This window comes from Bombina bombina, chromosome 4 (assembly GCF_027579735.1).
Source record: "Bombina bombina isolate aBomBom1 chromosome 4, aBomBom1.pri, whole genome shotgun sequence".
Classification (NCBI taxonomy): domain Eukaryota; kingdom Metazoa; phylum Chordata; class Amphibia; order Anura; family Bombinatoridae; genus Bombina; species Bombina bombina.
In genome coordinates this window covers 390,517,590-390,542,305 of record NC_069502.1, presented here as the reverse complement: position 1 = coordinate 390,542,305, position 24,716 = coordinate 390,517,590, and the positions used below count along the sequence as shown (strand labels likewise).

The window sequence follows — 24,716 nt, the reverse complement described above, 5'->3', positions numbered from 1 at the left end:
ATGCAGGCAAAATACTAAGGCATTTAAAAAGGGACAGCATGGTCAAAATTAGACTTTTGTGATTCAGATAGGGCATGCAATTTTAAACAACTTTCAATGTTACTTTTCTTATCAAATGTGCTTTGTTCTATTGGTATTCTTTGTTGAAGGCTAAGCCTAGGTAGGCTCATAGGTTGATTTCTAAGCACATATAGGCCTCCTCTTATCTCAGGGCATTATATTAGCTTTTGACAGACATTGTGCCATACAGATAACACTGTGTTCACTCTCATGGAGCTATGCATGAGTCAGTACTAAGGGGAAAGTCTACATAGGCTCCGATACAAGGTAATCACAGAGGTAAAAAGTGCATTAAATTAACAGTCAGCTAGATTATGAGTTTTGCGTTATGAGTGAAAAAGCATCATTATGCTTCATAACAATGCTTTTTCACTAACACCGCTATTACAAGTCTTGTCGGTATAGCTGTACCGTACACCTTTTTGGCCATCACGCAACGTCAGTACCGCACTTTAAGAAAAGTCCTTTTTTTCAATGGGACTCCCATAGCGCCGGTATTACGAGTTCTGTGGTGAGGCCAAAAAGTGAGCACTACAGCCTAAAATGACAAGATTCGTACCGCCATCTAAAGTAAGTAGTTATGAGTTTTATGCTACAAAGATGTAACAAAACTCATAACTAAACTGTCACAAAGTGCTCTAACACCCATAAACTACCTATTAACCCCTAAACCGAGGCCATCCCGCATCGCAAACACTATAATAAATTTATTAAACCCTAATCTGCTGCTCCCAACATCGCCTCCACTTTAAAAAAATATTAACCTCTATTCCGCCGCTTACCGACATCGTCGCCACTATAGTAAAAATATTAACCCCTAAAATGCCACCTTCCCACATCGCAAACACTATTTAAATATTATTAACCCCTAATCTGCCATCAAACCACACCGCCGCTATATTAAACCTACTAACCACTAAACCGTAAGCCCCCCACAACGAAATATACTATAATAAACTATTAACCTCTAAACCTCTGGCCTCCCACATTACTACATAAATATATTAACCTCTAAACCTAACCCTAACGTAACCCTAAGCCTAACACCCCCTAACTTAAATATAATTAAAATAAATCTAAATAAAAAACTTACAATTAGTACCTAAATAATACCTATTTAAAACTAAATACATACTTACCTGTAAAATAAAACCTAAGCTAGCTACAAAATAACTAATAGTTATTATGTAGCTATCTTAGGTTTTATTTTTATTTCACAAGTAAGTTTGTATTTATTTTAACTAGGTAGACTAGTTAGTAAATAGTTATTAACTATTTACTAACTACCTAGTTAAAATAAATACAAAGTTACCTGTAAAATAAAACCTAACTTGCCTTACACTAAAAACTAACATTACAATAAAATGAAATAAATTAAATTAATAAAATACAATTATCTAAATTACCAAAAAAAATTAGACTCAATTACACAAAATAAAAATTGAAATTATCAAAAATAAAAACAAATTGCTCCTAATCTAATAGCCCTATCAAAAAAAAAAAAAAAACCTAGCCTACACTAAACTGCCAATGGCCCTTAAAAGGGCCTTTTGCGGGGCATTGCCCAAATAAATCAGCTCTTTAACCTGTTAAAAAAAAATACAAACAACCCCCCAACAGTAAAACCCACCAGCCACACAACCAAACCCCCCAAATAAAAACCTATCTAAATAAACCTAAGCTAACCATTGGCCTGAAAAGGGCATTTGGATGGGCATTGCCCTTAAAAGGGCATTTAGTTCTTTTACATTGCCCAAACCTTAAGCTAAAAATAAAACCCACCCAATAAACCCTTAAAAAAACATAACACTAACCCCCGACGATCCACTTACAGTTTTTGAAGACCGGACATCCATCCTCCTCAAGGCGGCAGAAGTCTTCATCCAAGCGGCAGAAGTCTTCATCAAGACGGCATCTTCTATCTTCATCCATCCGGTGCGGAGCGGGTCCATCTTCAAGACAAACGGCGCGGAGCATCCTCTTCTTCCGATGGTCAATGTAGAATGAAGTTTCCCTTTAAGAAACGTCATCCAAGATGGCGTCCCTTACATTCCGATTGGCGGATCGAATTCTATAGGAATTTTTCCCTTTAATTCCTATTGGCTGTTGCAATCAGCCAGTAGGATTGAGCTTGCATTCTATTGGCTGATTGGATCAGTCAATTTGATGAAAGCTGAATCCTATTGGCTGATTGCAACAGCCAATAGGTTTTTCCCCCTTTAATTCCCGGAATGTGAGGGACGCCATCTTGGATGACGTACCTTAAAGGGAAACCATTCTACGTTGACCATCCGAAGAAGAGGATGCTCTGCACCGGATTTCTTGAAGATGGACCAGTTCCGCGCCGGATGGATGAAGATAGAAGATGGCGTCTCGATGAAGACTTCTGCCGGCTTCAATGAGGACTTTGGCCCGCTTGGATGAAGACTTCTGCCGCCTGGATGAGGATGGATCTCTGGTCTTCGAAAACTGTAAGTGGATCGTCGGGGGGTTAGTGTTATGTTTATTTAAGGGTTTATTGGGTGGGTTTTATTTTTAGATTAGGGCTTGGGCAGTAAAATAGCTAAAATGCCCTTTTAAGGGCAATGCCCATCCAAATGCCCTTTTCAGGGCAATGGTTAGCTTAGGTTTATTTAGATAAGTTTTTATTTGGGGGATTTGATTGTGTGGGTGCTGGGTATTACTGTTGTGGGGTTGTTTGTATTATTATTTTTTTTACAGGTAAAAGAGCTGATTTATTTGGGGCAATGCCCTGCAAAAGGTCCTTTTAAGAGCCATTGGCAGTTTAGTGTAGGCTAGGGTTTTTGTTTATTTTGGGGGGGCTTTTTTATTTTGATAGGGCTATTAGATTAGGAGTAATTCTTTATATTTTTGATAATTTGGGTTTTTATTTTGTGTAATTTAGATAATTGTATTTTATTAATTTAATTTATTTTATTGTAATATTAGCTTTTAGTGTAAAGCAGGTTAGGTTTTATTTTACAGGTAACTTTGTATTTATTTTAGCTAGGTAGTTATTAAATAGTTAATAACTATTTACTAACTAGTCTACCTAGTTAAAATAAATACAAACTTACCTGTGAAATAAAAATACAACCTAAGATAGCTACAATATAACTATTAGTTATTTTGTAGATAGCTTAGGTTTTATTTTACAGGTAAGTTTGTATTTAGTTTTAAATAGGTATTATTTAGTCAATAATTGAAAGCTTTATTTAGATTGAGTTTAATTATATTTAAGTTAGGGGGTGTTAGGGTTCGGTTTAGGGGTTAATATATTTATTTAATGTTAGTGATGTTGGAGGCCAGAGGTTTAGGGGTTAATAACTTTAGTATAGTGGCGGCGACATTGAGGGCGGCAGATTAGGGGTTAATAAGTGTATTTAGGTGGTGGCGATATCGGGAGCAGCAGATTAGGGGTTAATAGTTTTATGTAGGTATCAGCGATGTTAGGGGCAGCAGATTAAGGGTGTTTAGACGTGGTTTTTATGTTAGGTTTACAGTGAAGAAAAAACAGGTAGACACTCAAAATTCTAAATAAATCCAGGTATTTTACTTCATTAGGGCAGCAGTAAAACAAAGCAATGTTTCGGGGCTTGCACCCCCTCCTCAGGCTCAATACAAATGGACTCACTGTCCAACCCTTAAATAGCCAAAAAAATGCCCCCTCACTCTCTGACATCATCATGACCCATAGGTAATCAATACACTTAACGTGCCATAATAATTCACAATCCCTATAAACAAAAACAATAACTGAAATCAATACATAAGGAGGAAGAAGGGAGATGACCTTACACATAATCTTTAGACTAAGACATGTATCAAGAAGTTACATAAAAAAAAATTTATTCTTATGTTTTATTTTGAATTTCATAATTTTTTTAAAAAAAATAATTTTTAGTATTATTTTAATATCAACAATTACTTTCTAAGTAATTCATTAAGGTATTGTGATGTATATTTTTTTTATTATAGGGTGTTAGGTTTAAACACAACTTTTTCTTTCCCCATAGACATCAATGGGGCTGCGTTACGGAGCTTTTGTTTCCTTGATCGCAGGTGTTAGGCTTTTTTTTGTCGGCTCTCCCCATTGATGTCTATGGGGATTTCGTACACAAGCACGTCAAAACAATGCTTGTATTTGGGTGAAGCATGGAGCGCAACGCCACCATATTGCCGGCACAAGCCTGCTTTTTGTAAACTTGTAATAGCAGTGCTATAGGGGGGTTAAATACTGCCGCTTTTCTGGCGGTCGTTAATTTCCCTATAGTGCTCAAAACTCGTAATCTGGCTGAGTGTTAGTTTTGCAAAACTGGGGAATGGGTAATAAAAAGGATTATCTATCTTTTTAAAACAATACACATTTTCAAGTACAATGTCCCTTTAAGATAAGAAAGAAATCCAGAGGACAGACTCACAAATGACCTACATTCTTTCCACCACTTATAAGCCCAAAACTAAAGAGAGAGAGAGAGAGAAAAAAAAAAAAGATCCTTTATATAAAGATAAACCTATCAGAATGCATAAAGAGGACTTGCAAAATATGTCACCATATCTACTGAAGACAATTTTTAATTTTTTTTAAATGCTTGTCCTAATAGCAGTAGAGGAGCAGAGTTCAGGTCTACTGTGTATAGAATGTACTATTATAACAAAACAAGAAAACATTTATGTATCCCCCTTAGTGCCATAATTTTGTTAGGCAACACAGCAAACAGAAGTTACATTTTCTAGCATAGAACAGGCAGATGTACAAGAATTTAGAAACAGGTAGAAGAACGTACACTTAATAAAGTTTTAGGTTTACTATGTGTTTTTATTGGCAGGTTTGAGGTATGAAAGGAGTCACTAACCATGACTTTTTGTCTTTTGATTTTTTTTAAACATGTTTTAGTGCATGATAGAGGTGGCTGAAAACATACGTTTTATTTTACACAGGTTACAGCTTTGTGGCAAAAAAGCATCATTTTATTGCGAGAGTACCATGTTAATTTTTTGCAGGCTCAGTTACTGGGTTTAATGGTGGGATGGTATTTATGAAGTCAATGCATCACGACTGTGATGAAAATATCATCAACCAATTTAAGGTGTGGATCACAACATACATGATAAAAGAGTGCAGAAAAATGCTAGGGTCAAGGGTACATTTTATTTCGCCCATCAATATTACTATTTATTACTAAACAGTTGCTTAGCCAGAGGAGTATTTGGGATCAGCAAATTGTCCTGCTTTACCAGGTAACTGCTTGTTTGTATGATAAGGTGGTGAGTGCTCTAGGCTGGTGAAACAAATATGTCACTGGGCTCAGTCACATGTTTAAATTTGAACTCAGGAGTTAGTAGCTAAATGTGTTATGCCATGTGACAAGCATCTGTGTACTTCACTATGCATGAAACCTAACTAACAATATTGCTGTTGAAGCCAAAGGAAACATGACGCACTGGCCGGGATATTAAAGACACACACACAATCTTTCAGCACATGGAAGAGTGATAAGCCTTAATTTATACATTCTGTTTTCTTACCACAGTCCTTGTAATTTGTCACATTATTGAGAAATGTGTTAATGTGGCATTGCTGTATTTTGGGATCATTGAAGCTTTAAATGCAGTACTGCAAATGTTCTGCAATGCACAATGTTTCAAATGTCACAACTTTTGCATTATATATGATTCTCTTAAAGCACAGCTTACAATTTAAAAAAAAAAAAAAAAAAAAAAAACTTTCCAATGTACTTATATTATCAAATTTGTTCTCATTCACCTAGATTAAGAGTCTTGCGTTAGGCTTAAAAAGCAGCGTTGGCCGGTCCCAACGCTGCTTTTTAACGCCCGCTGGTATTACGAGTCTTGAAATGACAGGCTCACCGCTCACTTTTTTGTCCATACTCGGAAATACCGCAAATCCATTTACGTCAATTGCATATCCTATATTTTCAATGGGACTTGCATAGCGCCGGTATTACGAGTCTGACCAAAAGTGAGCGGTAGACCCTCTCCTGTCAAGCCTGGTACTGCATTTTAAAGTCCGTAGTTAAGAGTTTTACACTACAACGCCGTAGCATAAAACTCTTAACTAAAGTGCTAAAAAGTACACGAACACCCATAAACTACCTATTAATCCCTAAACCTAGGCCCTCCCACATTGCAAACACTAAAATAAATATTTTAACCCCTAATCTGCTGAACCGGACATCGCCACCACTATAATAAATATATTAACCCCTAAACCGCCGCACTCCCGCATCGCAAACACTAGTTAAATATTACTAACCCCTAATCTGCCGACGCTAACATCGCCGACACCTACCTACATTTATTAACCCCTAATCTGCCACTCCCAACGTCGCCGCCACTATATTAAATGTATTAACCCCTAAACCTAAGTCTAACCCTAACCCCCCCTAACTTAAATATAATTACAATAAATCTAAATAAAATTACTACAATTAACTAAATAATTCCTATTTAAAACTAAATACTTACCTATAAAATAAACCCTAAATTAGCTACAATATAACTAATAGTTACATTGTAGCTAGCTTAGGGTTTATTTTTATTTTACAGGCAACTTTGTATTTATTTTAACTAGGTAGAATAGTTATTAAATAGTTATTAACTATTTAATAACTACCTAGTTAAAAGAAAGACAAATTTACCTGTAAAATAAAACCTAACCTAAATTACACTAACACCTAACACTACACTATAATTAAATACATTAACTAAATTAAATACAATTAATTACAATTAAATAAAATTATCTAAAGTACGGAAAAAAAAAAATTACAGAAAATAAAATAATTACAAGATTTTTAAACTAATTACACCTACTCTAATCCCCCTAACAAAATAAAAAAGCCTCCCAAAATAAAAAAAAGGGCCTTTTGCGGGGCATTGCCCCAAAGTAATCAGCTCTTTTACCTGTAAAAAAAAAAAAAAGTACAATTCCCCCCCCCCACACATTAAAACCCACCACCCACACAACCAACCCTACTCTAAAACCCACCCAATCCCCCCTTAAAAAACACTAACCCCTTGAAGATCACCCTACCGTGAGACGTCTTCACCCAACCGGGCAGAAGTGGTCCTCCAAACAGCCAGAAGTCTTCATCCAGACGGCATCTTCTATCTTCATCCATCCGGCGCGGAGCGGGTCCATCTTCAAGACATCCGACACGGAGCATCCTCCTCATCCGACGGCCGACGACTGAATGAAGGTTCCTTTAAGTGATGTCATCCAAGATGGCGTCCCTTCAATTCCAATTGGCTGATAGAATTCTAATTCAGCCAATCGGAATTAAGGTAGAAAAAAATCCTATTGGCTGATCCAATCAGCCAATAGGATTGAGCTTGCATTCTATTGGCTGTTCCAATCAACCAATAGAATAGTTATCAATCCCATTGGCTGATTGCACCAGCCAATAGGATTTTTTCTACCTTAATTCCAATTGGCTGATAGAATTCTATCAGCCAATCGGAATCTAAGGGACACCATCTTGGATGAGGTCACTTAAAGGAACCTTCATTCAGTGTTAGCCGTCGGCAGAAGAGGATGCTCCAAGTCGGATGTCTTGAAGATGGACCCGCTGCGCACCGGATGGATGAAGATGCCGTCTGGATGAAGACTTCTGCCCATCTGGAGGACCACTTCGCCCGGCTTGGATGAAGACTTCTCCCGGCTTCGTTGAGGACTTTGGCCCGGTTGGATGAAGACTTCTCCTAGTAAGGTGATCTTCAAGGGGTTAGTGTTAAGGGGGGATTGGGTGGGTTTTAATGTTGGGGGGGTATTTACTTTTTTTTTTTACAGGTAAAAGAGCTGATTTCTTTGGGGCAATGCCCCGCAAAAGGCCCTTTTAAGGGCTATTTGTAATTTAGGGTAGGGCTTTTTTTTTTATTTGGGGGGGGCTTTTTTATTTTGTTAGGGGGATTAGATTAGGTGTAATTAATTTAAAAATCTTGTAATTATTTTATTGTTTTCTGTAATTTAGTGTTGTTTTTTTCGTACTTTAGATAATTTTATTTAATTGTATTTAACTGTATTTAATTTAGTTAATTTATTTAATTATAGTGTAGTGTTAGGTGTTAGTATACCTTAGGTTAGGTTTTATTTTACAGGTAAATTTGTCTTCATTTTAACTAGGTAGTTATTAAATAGTTAATAACCATTTAATAACTATTCTACCTAGTTAAAATAAATACAAAGTTGCCTGTAAAATAAAAATAAACCCTAAGCTAGATACAATGTAACTATTAGTTATATTGTAGCTATCTTAGGGTTTATTTTATAGGTAAGTATTTAGTTTTAAATTGGAATAATTTAGTGAATTGTAGTAATTTTATTTAGATTTATTTAAATTATATTTAAGTTAGGGGGGTTAGGGTTAGACTTGGGTTTAGGGGTTGATATGTTTATTATAGTGGTGGCGACGTTGTGGGCGGCAGATTAGGGGTTAATAAATATAATCTAGGGATCGGCGATGCTGGGGGCATCAGATTAGGGGTTCATAAGTATAATGTAGGTGGTGGCGGTGTCTGGAGCGGCAGATTAGGGGTTAATAAGTGTAAGATTAGGGGTGTTTAGACTTGGGGTTCATGTTAGGTGTAGACATAAAAAGTATTTCCCCATAGGAATCAATGGGGCTGCGTTACGAGCTTTACGCTGCTTTTTTGCAGGTGTTAGGTTTTTTTTCAGCCGGCTCTCCCCCATTGATTCCTATGGGGAAATCGTGCACGAGCACGTTTAGCCAGCTCACCGCTAATGTAAGCGGCGCTTCTTATTCAGGTGAGATGTGGAGCTAAATTTTGCTCTTCGTTCACTTTTTGTGCGGTTAACGCCGGGTTTCTAAAAACCCGTAATACGCTGTCTGTAAGTGAGCGGTGAGCTTAAACTGCTCGTTAGCACCGCACCCCTCCTAACGCAAAACTCGTAATCTAGGTGATTGTTTGTTAAAGAGATAACTAAGTAGGTAACATGCACAAGTCTGTAGCTCTACACTAAAGGAAAAAGTGCTGCCATCTTGTGGTCTTGCAAATGTATAATACAACTGCTGCCATATAGTGCAGCAGACATGTGCATGCTCCTAAATTTACTTTCCTTCTTTTCAAGAAATGGTACCAAGAGAATGAAGAAAATTTGATAATAGATTTAAAATAAAAAGTTTTTTTACTACATGCACGATAAGGGCACTGCAATACCAAATGCCCTTCTAAGGGCTATTGCTATAGTAACTTATAGTGTTAGTATAGGGATTTTTATTTTGGAGTGGGTTTTTATTTTTAAATGGGAACTTTAGTTTTAGGAGAGGCATAACTGGGGGTTTATTTTTTGGTAGTGCTTTTTTATTTTTGTAATGTTAGTGTTTGTTATTTTGTGTAGCTTAGGGGGTGTTGGGTAGTGCAGGGTTAGTATCTGTTGGGGTTTGTGGCGGTTAGGGGTTAAAAGGTTAGGAAGTTTATTGTAGTGGGCTATTGGCGGTTTAGGGATTAAGTAGTGTAGGGTTAGTTTGCGGCGGTGTGTTATGTCAGTTAATGTGTACATAGTTTTATGTATTAGGCTTGGTGCTATATATTTAAAAGGGATGCTTTACTTTACATCGCCATTGTCAGTGCCGCTTGGAATATTTCGCCAGCATTGACAACTATTGCGATGTATAGTAAAACGTCTCTCGGCAATGCTGCGTTTAAACAGTAATGCTGGCTCCTCTATATATTTTATCAGCATTCTTGACATTGTGTAGGATCCCTTTTGAATATATCACCACCTCTCAGAACTTTTTTGTTTATCATGGCCTTTGTGTTTACCACATCTATTGGAAGTTTATTCCATGAATCCACCACCCTTTCTGTAAAAAAAAATGCTTCCTCACATTTCTCCTGAATCTGCTACCCTCTAACTTAGCAGATTCAGGAAAAATTTGAAGAATCATTTTTATTTTTTTACAGAAAGGGTGGTGGATTCATGGAATAAACTTCCAATTGAGGGGATAAACACAAAGACAGTAAAATAATTTGTAAAAATTCCTGGAACATGCACAAGGCTATCCTAAGAAAAAAGTGACATTCAATATGGGTAGAATTGATGTGCCTTTTTGGTTCTTATCTACTGTCAATTTAACTGGGTGGTCAGTAAAATCAGCCAGTGGTGGACCCATTAAAAGATCCTGGGGAGAACACTGTAATTGATAAAAAAAAAAAACATAAAAAATAATTCTTGATAAAACATACACAAGTCAAACTTTGTCCAAGTATGAATTTAATTTTTATTGTTTAAAAAGATAGAGAACACCTTTACTGCTCATCCACTAGCTTTGCATAAACAACACTGTTATATTAATATACTTTATAACGTCGCACAGGGAGAGAGTGGGTTGTACAGGCCTGACTTTGGCATGAGGCAGCAAATAGCCAGGAAGAGGCTGAGGCAGGCAGTGATACATCCTCCATTGTCATTCCAGTGCAATGAAAAATGCCAGTGCACTCTCTTGGCAAATTCTGGACACTACACGAGGAAGCATCACAAATGGTGAAAGATGTACATTAGACTGAATGAAGAGAAAAGTAATTCATCCTCCAGGGCTGCCTCAGGATCTCTGGCCCTGGTGCAATAAATGGGAAGCTTATTGTTCAAATAAGAAACCATGACATATACCTCCAGCTAACCCCAGTGCCACACAGTCTGGTCAAATACTTCTTGATGAAGAGCCTACTCTTCTGTATCTAGCCATTGGCCTCCCAATTGCCAACACCAAGATAGCTGAAACAAAAACTGTTGGTGACACAATCGTGTCCAACTCTAGGGGGCGCTTAACTAAACAAACCTATTAATTATGTGTATAACAACCCATAAAATCAATTGATTTATCACATAAGAAGTGCAGATTCAGACTGACGTATAATACCAAAAAATAAATGAGTACAATATTTCTCTGAAGCTCCCACTCTGCTAGACAGGTGTCTGTAGACATGACCATCCAGGCTGGTCTCTAAAATTAGGCTCCTATGGCTATAGATTAACGAGATATCCACCACAACAGGAAATGTATGGTTTCCTGAGTATCAGGATTATAACCTGGGATAGATTATTGTAATCTTTAACCTTAGATGAAAATGGACAAAGGAAATCCTGTTTGAATTTACTACTATTGAACCCATTATCTCCATGCACGTTGCTGCTGTATGTCAAGGATCGCATCACAGCCTCAAACATCCTCCTGTGGGCTGCAGTTAGAGACAGCCTGACAAATTATCAGTCTATTTGAAATCCTAAAAAGGATACCCGAGTACCCCCAACTGTGACTCCTGAACAAGGCAAGCAATGTATCTATATGCCTTAGAGCCACCTGAAAGGAGCTTGCCTGGACCAGAATATCAGATATGTACAGCTCTATTGAAAAGCCCTGAGACAATGTATCCATCATTAAGGCTCATAAAACCTTGGTGAACACCCTGAGAACAATTGCAACACCAAATGGAAGGGGCCTAAAATTACTAATGTTAGACCAAAAAAGACAATTCTCAGAAACCGAACATGGTCCAGATGAACAGTAATTTATTTTTAATTTACAGGCAGGCATCCTTCAAGACTACTATAGGCATGCCTTTCCTGAACTAGAGAATAGTTTTGATTGTCTTCTTTCATGAAAATAATTTACTCTTAGTTTTGAGATCCAGAATGAGAAAAAAAATCCCCTCCTTTGAAACTGAAAAAAATTAGAATCAGGGTGGATAAGATTTTAATCAAATTAATCTAAATCACAATTTAACCTCTTCACTACCAGTACTTTGAGGAAAAACTTGCCCAAAACACCAGAGAATTTTTAGCATTTTTGCTATCACTTCATTTAAAAAGAGCCTTGTTTTATTTTTATTTACCTGTCAAAACTATGTATATGTTTTAAGTAAGCAACCCAGGGTATTGATCTAGGCACATTTTGGGATATTTCATGCCACCATTTCACCGCCAAATGCAAAAAAAAAAAAACAAACAAGTGTTAATTTTTTCACATACGTTGGGTTTCTCACTGAAATGAATTACATACTGCTTGTCCAATCATGGCACAAATGGTTGTAAAGGTCCCCTTTGTTCCAAAATAGCAGACATATATGGCTTTGCCAATGCTTTTTGGTAATTAGAAGGCTGCTAATTGTAGCTGCGCACCACACTTCTTTTATTCCCAGGAGTGAAAGGGTTAATTAGGCAGCTTGTACATGATCCCTCACAAACAGCTCTCTTCCCTCCCTCACCCCCCACTGGTCACCCCCATCTAAAGTACTGGCAGACAGTCTGCAAATATACAAAATTAAGGCTTTTTTTATGTTGATTTTTGTTCTTGCTGTGCAAGATCCCCCTTACCCTCCAACCGCCCTGATCCCTCCCAAACAACTCTCTAATCCTTCCCCCTTTAACTAGAGCCACCATCTTAGGTAATGACAGCTGTCTGCCAGTACCTAAAAAATATGTGTTTTTAAAAAAAAAAAAAAATTCTGTAGTGTAATGTACCCGCTGCACCCCTCGGTGAGTCCCATCACTGGCTCCCCATTCACAGCAGAATAAAATTCAAAATTCTCACTCTGACCTACAAATCCCTTACCAATGCAGCCCCCCCCCTACATGTCCTCACTCATCAACAAATATACTCCAGCCCGTCCCCTAAGATCCAACAACAATCTACTCCTTGCCTCTTCTACCATCACCTCCTCCCATGCTAGACTACAGGACTTCTCTCGTGCGGCACCAACCCTCTGGAACGCACTTCCTCGAGCTGTCAGACTTTCCCCCAACCTCTCCTCCTTTAAATGCTCCCTAAAGACCTTCTTGTTCAGGGAAGCCTATCACCAAATCAGTAACTAATGAATTCCACTTGCCTAATAGTTGCCCGCATCTAACTCCACACTAACATCATTCTCACCTTTGCAGTCCCCACCTCCTGTTTCTCACCCTCCTACCCATTTAGATTGTAAGTTCCCACGGGAACAGGGCTCCCAATTTCCCCTGTATTTGTTAAATTTTGTCTGGTGTCTCATATTGTACTGTCCTTTTATCTTTGTTACCCATGGACAGCGCTGTGGAATCTGTTGGCGGTTTCTAAAATAGTAATAATAATAGTCCCACCACCTGCCCCCCTCCCGCAATCGCCGGTTAGGGACCCCCCCACACCCCTTTTTCTGTAGTGTTAATGCCCCATCCCTCTCTGTCCCTTTATTTTATTTTTTTCTGCAGTGTAGGGCATTCCCACTCACGCCACCTCCGCTGCTGGTCCGCCCACCCACCTCCCGGATTCTCTCCTGCACATCCCACCGACATCAAAAGCTGATTGCTACACACAGTGACTCAGACAGAGTCACTGTGTGTAACGATAAGGCATCTGCCCTCATATGGAACTGGAGCACCGATCATGCTCTGGTTCCATATGAGGGCAGATGCCTGGTGCTCAAGAACTCCAGTTCTCAGCTGTAATATAACACGTCTATTTGGGTGAAGGGATTAAACGACTAGTCTGTTTAAATCATTAATTTGGGCAACTTTTCTGCTGTACTTTAATGTAATCATTAAAGGGAGTCTTGATCATTTTCATGATTCAGATAGAGCATGCAATTTTAAACAACTTTCTAATTTACTCTGATTATCAATTTGTCTTCATTCTCTTGGTATCTTTATTTGAAAAAGCAAGAATGTAAGCACTTGCTGATTGGTGGCTACATTTAGACAACAATCAGCAAGCGCTACCCAGGTTCTGAACCAAAAATGGGCCAGCTCCTAAGCTTACATTGCTTTTTAAAATAAGGGCTGTGGTATGCTCTGTTTGTACGCAATTATCACACTATTTATTAACGCACCCCTAGAAATCCCAACTCAGACGTCAATTAACAAGTTTTGAGATTATATGCTCCTTTCCCCAAACCAGTAAGGGATATTATCATTAATAAATAAACTATTATCATCCACCTTCTACGCATCTCCCCCCACATACATGGCAAAATGGGAATTTGAAATTGGAACACATTTACCACTCAACGAGTGGAGCGCCATCTTTAAACAAATTACTAGAGCCTCATCTTCCATCTCAGTGATGGAAATTAATCTTAAACCCTTAACCAGATGGTACTACACACCAGCCAGACTACACCAACTATTCCCTAGCTCAACAAATGAATGCTGGAGAAGTTGCTCAGAAGTTGCCACCTTTCTCCACATTTGGTGGAAATGCCCTATAGCCAAATCATATTGGCTTTCCATTAAGCCAGAAATTGAAACAGCCCTAACTATAACTCTTCCCTTTGATCCTTGGGTTTTCCTTTTCAACAAATTCCCTAAAATTAAGTGTAAATTAAGACTTACTCTCCTTACTATTATGGTTAATTCAGCGAAAAGGCAGATCCCACTGCATTGGGAAAAAAAACACGATCTCCAGTCTATAGCGTCATGGAAATCTATAGTGAAACACTCCCTTCATCTAGAAAAATATCACTTTACGCTCACTTAACGCATAGAATAATACAACAACATATTATTCCTCTGGCTAAACACAATACAACAAGAGATACAGTAGGATTTAGGCATAGAATATTGGGTCCCATTATAGATGAATGGTATAAATAGCCTGAATCTGCTTTTGTTGCTAAACTTGGTGTATGTAACAATAACTTGTATTATAAACCAGATCACCTTTTCTGTATTTTCATTTTTGCATTGACTTTTACAATGTATACCTTCAATCTATGTCAATTAGAGTTTTAAAACCAAAAAAAAACATAACACTATAGGTTTTACTTTCATTTTACTCCCTCTTCATACTTAAATCCTTGTTCAGATCTATTCCATTTCAAATATTATTCTTTTCATTTAGCTTCTTGAAACTTAGCTCTTAAAAAATAAATAAATACAGTTGAAATTCATAATTGACAAATACATAATAAAAATATAACGCAATAGCACTTACTTTGGATTTCAAATGAGAGTAGTTAAATAGACAGTCAAGTAAAAAAAACAAAAAACTGTTCATGATTTAAATAGGGAATGTAATTTTAAACAACTTTCCAATTTACTTTTATTACCAATTTTGCTTTGTTCTCTTGGTATGCTTAGTTGAAAGCTAAACCTAGGAGGTTCATATGCTAATTTCTTAGACCTTGAAGGCCCGCCTCTAATCTGAAAGCATTTTGACAGTTTTTCACCTCTAGAGGGCGTTAGTTCATGTGTTTCACATAGATAACATTGAGCTCAGGCACGTGAAGCTCCTAGGAGTCAGCACTGATTGACTAAAAATGCAAGTCTATCAAAAGAACTGAAATAAGGGGGCAGTTTGCAGAGGCTTAGATACAAGGTAATTACAGAGGTAAAAACTATATTATTATAACTGTGTTGGTAATGCAAAACTGGGGAATGGGTAATAAAGGGATTATCGACATTTTTAAATAACAAAAATTCTGGTGTTTACTGTTTCTTTAATTCTATTTTCCTTTCAATCACAAAGCCCATATACTATTCATTCTTTTCTCCTACTGAGCATGTGCAAGAGTGTGCACATTTTCATAACAAAGAGTAAATAGGGAAGTTTTTTTTTTTTTTTTAAATGACATGCTTTGAATAATATAAGTTTAATTTTAGATTAAGAGGAAAAATGGTTAATTGCATGTGAATAAGTTTATAGAGGAACAATGGGATTCGTTTTATTTTATACCATTTTTGCTGTGAAAAAGAGTCATGTCATCTCTGCAGATACAAATTCCCAGTTTTGAGAACTGCAAAATCAAACATCTGCGATATCTTTTATCTAGATAGAAAAACTGCCCAATAGAATTTTACAGAAACCTCTAGGAGAGCATGACATTGTGAATGGATTAATGGAATTAATTTACCAAAAAATTTAAACATTGCAGCCAGAAATACAATGATCAGGCACAACATTAAAACCACTGACAGGTGAAGTGAATAACGTTGATTATATTGTCTGCAATTGTATGCAAGATTAAGGACTTGTGTCCGAAACGTTGCTGATTTTTTGATCTTGGCTCAATAAAGTAAACTATTCATTGAACTTGGTGGTGCGACTACTATCTCTTGTTACATTTACTGGGGGTATTTTGCAGTGCCCCTGTAATTGCACACCTTGGATCCCAGGTGCTGGACTCTGAGAACTTTTCGTTGATTATATTGTCACAATGGCACTTGTCACGTGGTGGGATATATTAGGCAGCAAGTCAAAAGTCAGTTCTTGAATTTCATGTGTTGGAAGCAGGAAAAATGGGCAAGTGAAAAGATCTGAGTGACTTTGGCCAAATAGTGATGGCTAGGTGATTGGGTCAGAGGATCTTCAAAATGGCAAGTCTTGTGGGGTGTTCCCGGTATGCAGTGGTTAGTACCTACCAAAAGTGCTGCAAGGGAGGACAACCGGTGAACAGTCGTCAGGCTCATTGATGCACATAGGGAGCAAAGGCTAGCCCGTCTGGTCTGATCACATAGAAGTGCTGCCTACCATGGCTGAAATTGCTGAAAAAATGCTGGCCATGATAGAAAGCACAGTATGCTGTCAATAGTTAAACCTTTCTGATTTAAGGCCACACCTTCATGCTGGTGTGGAGGAGGAAGTGGCCTTCTTAGTCTGCTTGGACTTGTTCCAAGCTCCTTCCAGCTTCCAAGAAGACTTGGTAGTACCAGCTGTGGAGGAATTCACAGGAGCAGCAAATAATCTGTTACTCTTGGATATCTTGAAGGGATGAAACCCTTATGGACTGGTTCTGGGGCAAGACATACTATTTTATGCCCACAACAGTGGAAATAATCGAAAAGGATCATACATTGAAAAGAGCAAATTAAGCAGTCTATACTTAGAGAACATAGCAGGTGACCAAGACCACAAGGTCATCTAGTCAACACCACTTGGACCATTCTGACATGGTTGCACCCACACAGGTCAACCTAAGGCACTATGAAACAGAAAAAACATGATCTAGATGGGGCATCTTTGAAACCTTCCAATTTCTTATCCATAGGATCACTAAGCTAAGTACTATCCTCTAGAGCAGGGGTGTCCAAACTTTGCTCTCCAGAGGTTTTGGAACTACATTTCCGATGATGCTTAGCCAGCATTTTATCTAGCTGAGCATCATGGGAAATATAGTTCCAAAACCTCTGGAGAGCAAAGTTTGGACACCCCTGCTCTAGAGGATAGCAGTTTGTCTGTCCTTCAACTTTCCTGAAGGAACTAAAGATTCACATGGCTTGTTCCATTCTTTAGTCACCATTTCAGAAAAAGGATTTATGAACAGGAAAGGAAACAGGCTGCATTGGTGGGGATTAGAAAAACGTATCAAGCAACTAAGCAACTCCCTTAGCAAATACAGGTTTAGGTACATCCCCCTCTGGAGCAGTCACGGGGCAGCCTGAGGCTTAGACATTGACTCTTCATCAAAGCAAACATACCATCTACCCTTAGAGGAAAGCCTGAAAATTCACTCATCACTGAAGACACAGGGGGTTTAGAACTTGGGGTCACAGCAAAAATAGCTTAAAGGGGTATTCCAGCCATAACTGGAAACCACATGGGTGCATTTCAGTACTGAACAGAAGCATTTTTATTAGCAAAAACGCTTCTAATTAAAGCTATAGCTGTTTCAAAAGTGTATTTAAAGGGAAACTGAACCCAAATTTTTTCTTTCGTGATTCAGATAGAGCATGCAATTTTCAGGCACTTTCTAATTTACTCCTATTATCAATTTTTCTTTATTCTCTTGGTATCTTAATTTGAAAAGCAAGAATATAAATTTAGATGCTGGCCCATTTCTGGTGATCAACCTGGGTTGTTCTTGCAGATTGATGGATAAATTCACCCACCAATAAACAAGTGCTGTCCAGAGTCTGAACCAAAAATTGTCTGGCTCCTTAGCTTAGATGCCTTCTTTTTCAAACAAAGATAGCAAGAGAACAAATAAAATTTGATAATAGGAGTAAATTAGAAAGTTGCTTAAAATTGCATGCTCTATTTGATTCACGAAATTAAAAAAGTGGGTTCAGTGTCCCTTTAAATATGCACTGTGCACCAGCATTTTAAACACAGCACTTGCTCAGAGAGCCTAAGGTGCTTGTACCATCTGGTAATTACTCAATTTGTTAATTGCTGACATGATACAAGCCCAAATGATGATCTGAACAGCTGTAGTATTTAAAATGCTGGTGCATTGAGAATATCTAGCTATGCTTCACATGCACAAAAAAAATGTGACCACTAAAACAGTGATAACTTTTACTAGAAGCATTTTTGTCAATACAGGTATATTGCAAATATGTTTCTATACAAACATGTAATTAATCTACGTGCATTTACATTTTCACTGGAATGTCCCTTTAAGGAGACATGACCGTTATTGGTGCTGCCTTTGCATGCTATATTGGATTTAAATGTGAGGAGACAACTTATAAGAGACATTAGCCCCCACAAACAGCAGTTGTAAACTCCTAAAAAGATGTTAATGAGGGTTATATCGCTGACTCTAGTAAGAAGACACAGAGACAATACTGTAGTAAAAGCAGGTTTAGAAACCTACAGTAGTAACTACTGATCCAAGCAGCATGAGATGCTAACCAACCTTCCCAGGACTCTAACAGCATTAAAGAAAGCCACCCCATCTAAAAGGAAGGAACTTACCAAAATTGCATATAGAGCGCTTTTAATTGCAAACTGAGGGCTAGCGCTAAAATAGCAATTATGATCAGAACTGAATTTGGTATACAAATATGTTCCAGTCAATCATGTTTATTAAAAACATATATTTAAAACTTTGTTTTACAGGCACCGGTGCCTAAAGTTACATAAAATGTATGCATCCAAGGCCCTATATAACATCTTATATTGATCCAATTTATATCCAATCCTCATAAAAGGGCCCAATGATCAAAAACTAGCCAAAATTGAGAGAAATGGCGTATAATCTTTGGGATATTTTTTAGAACTTATATTGTAATATAGCGGTCTCTACTTACACCAGAACCCAGCATAGTGAAACAGTTCTTAAAGGGACAGTTTACTCAAAAAATGTCTCTCCTTTAATTTGTTCCTAATGATCCACTTTACCTGCTGGAGTATATTGAATTGTTTACAAGTAGCTCCTTTACCATTATATTGGCATTTGAAATAGTTTATGTAGCCTGTGGTATCCACACCCATCCTGAAAGTTGTTGGCCTCGAGGCCAAGCTGTGTTAACACAGCCAGTAGAAGAAGTTACACTCCCAGTGAGTTATAGAAGATATAAGTTAATTTTCCATTGTTCTCTCCAAGTATTGATGATTGTTTTATGGACCGATATAAGATAAAGAAACATGTATATGTACACAATGTGATAAAGTAATGAGATCTGATTATACCTACAAGCTCAACCCATTTTATTAGGTTGTGGCTTTAAAACACAAAATCAGCTAATTCATATACACAAATAAGCCTTAAAAAAGCAAATCTCATACATTTTATACTCTGCAACTGGTAAAAAAAAAGTCATTGGAAACACATTAAGGGAAAAACAAGTTTATAGTATACTGTCACTTTAAGATAAAATTTACATTTTGTACAATATTAGAGGGACCTACTGACGAGACTTCTTAAGTTATCGCGCCAGGAGCAGAGAGCTTTAGATCATCGGGCCCAAAGGGTTAAGATTGTCAGTAAAAATAAAATTGCAGTAAAAAAGGTTCCCTGGGTAAATTATGTATATTAAGCAGTTGTTTATAGATAAACAATATAAAAATATTTTAGTTGTTACTTGTGGAAAGTTACCAGCGGGCATCCTCCAGTGGCTTTCCTTCTTCAGGCTCTCAAGTTAACATTTAAACCCCAATAATCGAAAGTGCTACGAAATAGTCAAAGGGATCTATCGCTATGTCGAGCGAGCCTGTCAGAATATTCCAAGCTCTCGACATAGCTGCATCGCCAAGAGGCGTTTACTATACATGACATTGATCGGCAATGCTAGCTTTAGACAACACCCATCATCCCTTGAATAGAACTGCCGTTTGCCTAACGACTAATTCTAATACCCCTAAACCGAAGTACCCCACAATCGCAAACTAACAAACTAATACACATCTAAATCGCCTTATACCCACTACAAAACAAACAAAAAGACTACAGTATCCAAAATAAAAACCCACCATTATACCTAACACTAAACTACATGCCCCATAAAATAAAATAAAATAAAAAAATAACCCAAAAGAAAAAAAATGTATTACAATAGCCCTTTTGTAGGGCATTGCCCTAAAGTGATTATCTCTTTTACACACACACACACACACACACACACAGAAAAATACAAAACCCAATTCTTTAAAAAAAAGTTTACCCTAAAGATTTTTTCAGGATGGTGCTCTTTGGACTGTAAATATTAATAAAGAAGAAATATAAAGAAACTTAAAGGGACTGTCTAGGCTAAAATAAACTGTCATGATTCAGATAGGGCATGTAATTTTAAACAATTTTCCATTCCAATTTACTTTTAATCACCAATTTTGCTTTGTTCTCTTGGTATTCTTAGTTGAAAGCATAACTTAGGAGGTTCATATGCTAATTTCTTAGACCTTGAAGGCCGCCTCTTTTCAGAATGCATTTTAACAGTTTTTCACCACTAGAGGGTGTTAGTTCACGTATTTCATATAGATAACACTGTTCTTGTGCACGTGAAGTTATCTGGGAGCAGGCACTGATTGGCTAAACTGCAAGTCTGTCAAAAGAACTGAAATAAAGGGGCAGTTTGCAGAGGCTTAGATACAAGATAATCACAGAGGTTAAAAGTATATTAATATAACTGTGTTGGTTATGCAAAACTGGGGAATGGGTAATAAAAGGATTATCTATCTTTTAAAACAATAACAATTCTGGTGTAGACTGTCCCTTTAAAGGATGGAAGTGATCCACTAACCACCACTCAAGATAAAGACAATCTTGTCCAGCACATATACATACATAGACAGGTGTGTGTGTTTGCAAGACTGTTCAATGTCAAAATGTGGCTATTGTTTTTGTTTTTGACCCCCTCAGTGACATGAGCTGCTACGATTTAAATTTGTTGAGTGTTTTTGGGTTGTATTGTTGAAGAAAATGTAATTTTCCCTAACTCTTATAGTTAAAACACTTAACCAAACACACAGCAAAAAACAGGTACATTGATATTTGTATTGTGTGTTTATTTTGGGGTGAAAAACAGTTTCAGTGGCTGCTGACATAGTCCCACATTTTAAGATATGTTTCATGGGAGTAGAATCAAACAGTTAAAAAAAAAAAAATAAGTAAAGATATGCTCAGTAGTAGTTTGGCATTCCCAAAAAGGTGTCACCTTAACTGTAGTTTCAGGTACTAGTGCTAATGTAGCCTAGAGCAGGTTCTTTCAACAGGCGGGTGGCAGACCAGTAACAGCCTCTGATGGCCCAGCTGGTGGGCAACAACCTGTCATACATTTATGCCCCCAACTGTGAACTACCCGCCATCCGGTATTTCATATGTGTGGGGCGGGCCTGTCACACTACCATTGAATATGTATGCGATATATATATTATATTTTTATGACTACTCGGCCCTTATTTATATGACTGCGGGTGGCCTTGAGCTCACTTGGGTTGAGAACCACAGGCATAAAGGGCAGTGAGTACGGTACCTCCAGTTCCTGTAACATGTTTATATGCAAAAGGAAGTCAGAAAACACACACTACATAAATAACACACTGCAATAACAGAAACTACAAAATAAAACCCCCAAAGAAATGAAATTGTCAAAAAATATATTGTTAGTTACATAATTTAAGTTACAAATCAAACTTTAAACAACAAAGATATTTTGAAATTTAAAAGGGACAGTCTAGTCAAAATTACACTTTCTTGATTTTAAACAACTTTTAAATTTACGTTTATCATCAAAATCTGCTTTGTTCTATTGGAATTCTTTGTTGAAAGCTAATCTCTAAGCCTTTGAAAGCCCCCTCTTATCTCTGTTTTGACAGTTTTTCATAGTTAGACACTGCTAGTTCATGTGTGCCATATATGTATGTATATATATATATATATATATATATATATATATATATATATATATATATATATATATATATATATATACACACACACACACACACACATATACATACACACATTGTGCTCACTCCCATGGAGTTATTTATGAGTCTGTACTGCTTGGCTTAAATGCAAGTCTTTCAAAAGCACTCAGATAAGGAAGCAGTCTGCAGAGGCTTAGATAATCACATAGGTAAAAATAAGTGTAGTAATATATCCGTGTTGGTTATGCAAAACTGGGGAATGGGTAATAATTATAAACAATACAATTCTGGAGTAGACTGTCCCTTTAACTAAAGCAACCCTAAAGAACTTGTAAATTAAATGCAATATATTATTTAATAGATTAGTTTAATTACTAAACTACGCTATGCAATGTTTGATTGGGAGATTAAAATGTTCATTTTTGCCATTGGTTCATTATATATATATATATATATATATATATATATATATATATATATATATATATATATATATATATATATATATAATATATAATATATTTCAGAGAGAGGGAGAGAGAAAAAACAAAGCTCTACTGACCTATATTGATATAAGCTATTAATTCCTAAGAGGAGATATGGAGTGCTGTATATTATATTCCAGTTAACTGATATTTTAACTTACATTTAATAAGTGACGTTTGGAACTTTCATCTGTTCAATTTACTCAAGTCACAATAGACAGAAAAACAACACACTGTGAAATACATCCTACTTCCAAGAAACTAATTGCTCTCTAAACACCACTGAATTCTACTACATATCAGATTTCAATACTTTGTAAGTGTATGGAATCTAAAGAGTTAAAGAGCTTCCCATTATGTGTCCCTTGAATGACAATACATTCTCCCTTAAATTATTAAATACATTTTAAAAATGATAAATAAATGTATTTTTCAGTTTTGAAAACTAAGTTAACCACCTTGAAGGAAAAAAATAAATAAATAAAGTTTATAGTATTTTTCTGTATGGTCATTTCAAGGCCCCTTAAAGCTATGGGACTGCGCTGGGTGGGTAAACTGGTGCCTGACACTTGAGACCTGAAGTGTGTGCCTATAAATAGTCGCTGCAGCATCTGTGATGAACGCCAGACAGCTGAGTCACTTTTAAAACAGATTTAGGATTTTAAAAAGGCAAAAAAAAAAAAAGTTAAGAATAAAAAAGTAGAAACAAAAAAGTAAAACGTGTTTCTAAACAGGAAAACACTGTAACTAGATAAAGCCATAATTTACTTTGATGCATTATTCTCACAACATAAATACTTTGTGTTATATGATGACAAGGAAACCTATATGGTAGAAAACAAGTTGGGGATACCCTGTTCTGTTTTCATATTCTATAAAGCCCCATTAAGTTTTCTCTAAGTTTGTAAAGAGCCAGATATGAACTTGTTCACTCGCATACAGGCCAAAAAAATCTAAAGATCAAGTTCCCAACCAGCAGAGTTTTATAAGCCGTTACTTTAGAATGTTACACAGAATTAGTTGTGATGATTAAATAAGCTCTGATTTCTCCTAGATTGATTTTTCTTGGTTAAAAAAAAACCTCTCAATAGCGTTAGATGCTATTTGATTACAAATTACCAACTGTATTACATTATAAACCGTTAGGATGTAATTTGCATATAAATATATCAGGAACGTTTCATGCATTTCAACTTTAGATTAAAGGTAAAAACCTGGGCACCACTGTACTTGACCCCAGCTGACATCCTTTTCCTGGCCATGCAAACTATAGCTACTTTGTACACACAGTCAGTATACACATGTCCTACAGTGTACTTTAGTCAGATAATCACAGCTAGAAATACAACAGTTATTCTAAATTAAGTTATTATAGAGAACAGGTTGCTGTGCCGAAGATTACAACCAATGCACTAGTTCATCTCAGCAAATCACAGAGCATTGAATAATAACGCATGGGAATTAAAAGAGCAGCTAGAGGTGCACGGAAGGACTCTAGCAGCAGCTGCACCTCTAGCTCACTCACGTGTTGTTGATACATTCCCTTATTAACCCAACAATAAAAATAAGTTATCTGCTGAGTGCAGAGGGAGGTCAGAAAGCAAATTCTCTCACCGGGGATTCATAGGAGAAGGCACACTCTGTCTTGTAGACCCTGTCCCCAGACTTGGGCACCCTGATGGTGGGCATGTAAGGGACAAGCAGCTCTCCCAGGTCTGCAGCCATCTTCACATTCCTGCTGCTCCCAAACAATGCTGTGACTGCACCCTGCGGCCCAGGCATGAGAGGGCAGGACGGGTGATGCTATTTTAATCCAATAGCAAATCAAACCAGCACTGGGTCCTGCTGCTGAGAGGGAGGGAAAGAGAGTGAGTGTGAGAGGAGAGGTAGCTACTGCCAGCCCTTTCTATTTATAGATTGGTAACTTTTTTTTATTTCCCAGACCTGATAACGGTTTGTACATTGGTGCTTCAGATCCCCTTGTAGGAAACACATGCCCCTTCTAAAAGTCTGCACTGTACTGAGAGCAGCAGATTAATTTATGGTAAATGACAGGCATAATTATATAGAAAATAATTGTATGGTACATATGTCAGTAATAGGCGATACTATAATACTCAAAAGTACT

General features: G+C 37.1%; 1 protein-coding gene across 1 annotated transcript in view; it reads right to left on the bottom strand.

The window, feature by feature from the left end:
- The window catches only part of USP13 (ubiquitin specific peptidase 13), a 342,814-nt gene extending 318,345 nt beyond the window's left edge, over positions 1-24,469 (bottom strand). Inside the window, exon 1 of the mRNA XM_053710167.1 lies at positions 24,203-24,469. Coding sequence (XP_053566142.1) covers positions 24,203-24,370 — 168 coding nt within the window. The 5' untranslated portion in view covers positions 24,371-24,469. The remainder of the gene's footprint in view (positions 1-24,202) is intronic.
- Between the last annotated feature and the right edge of the window lie 247 nt (positions 24,470-24,716).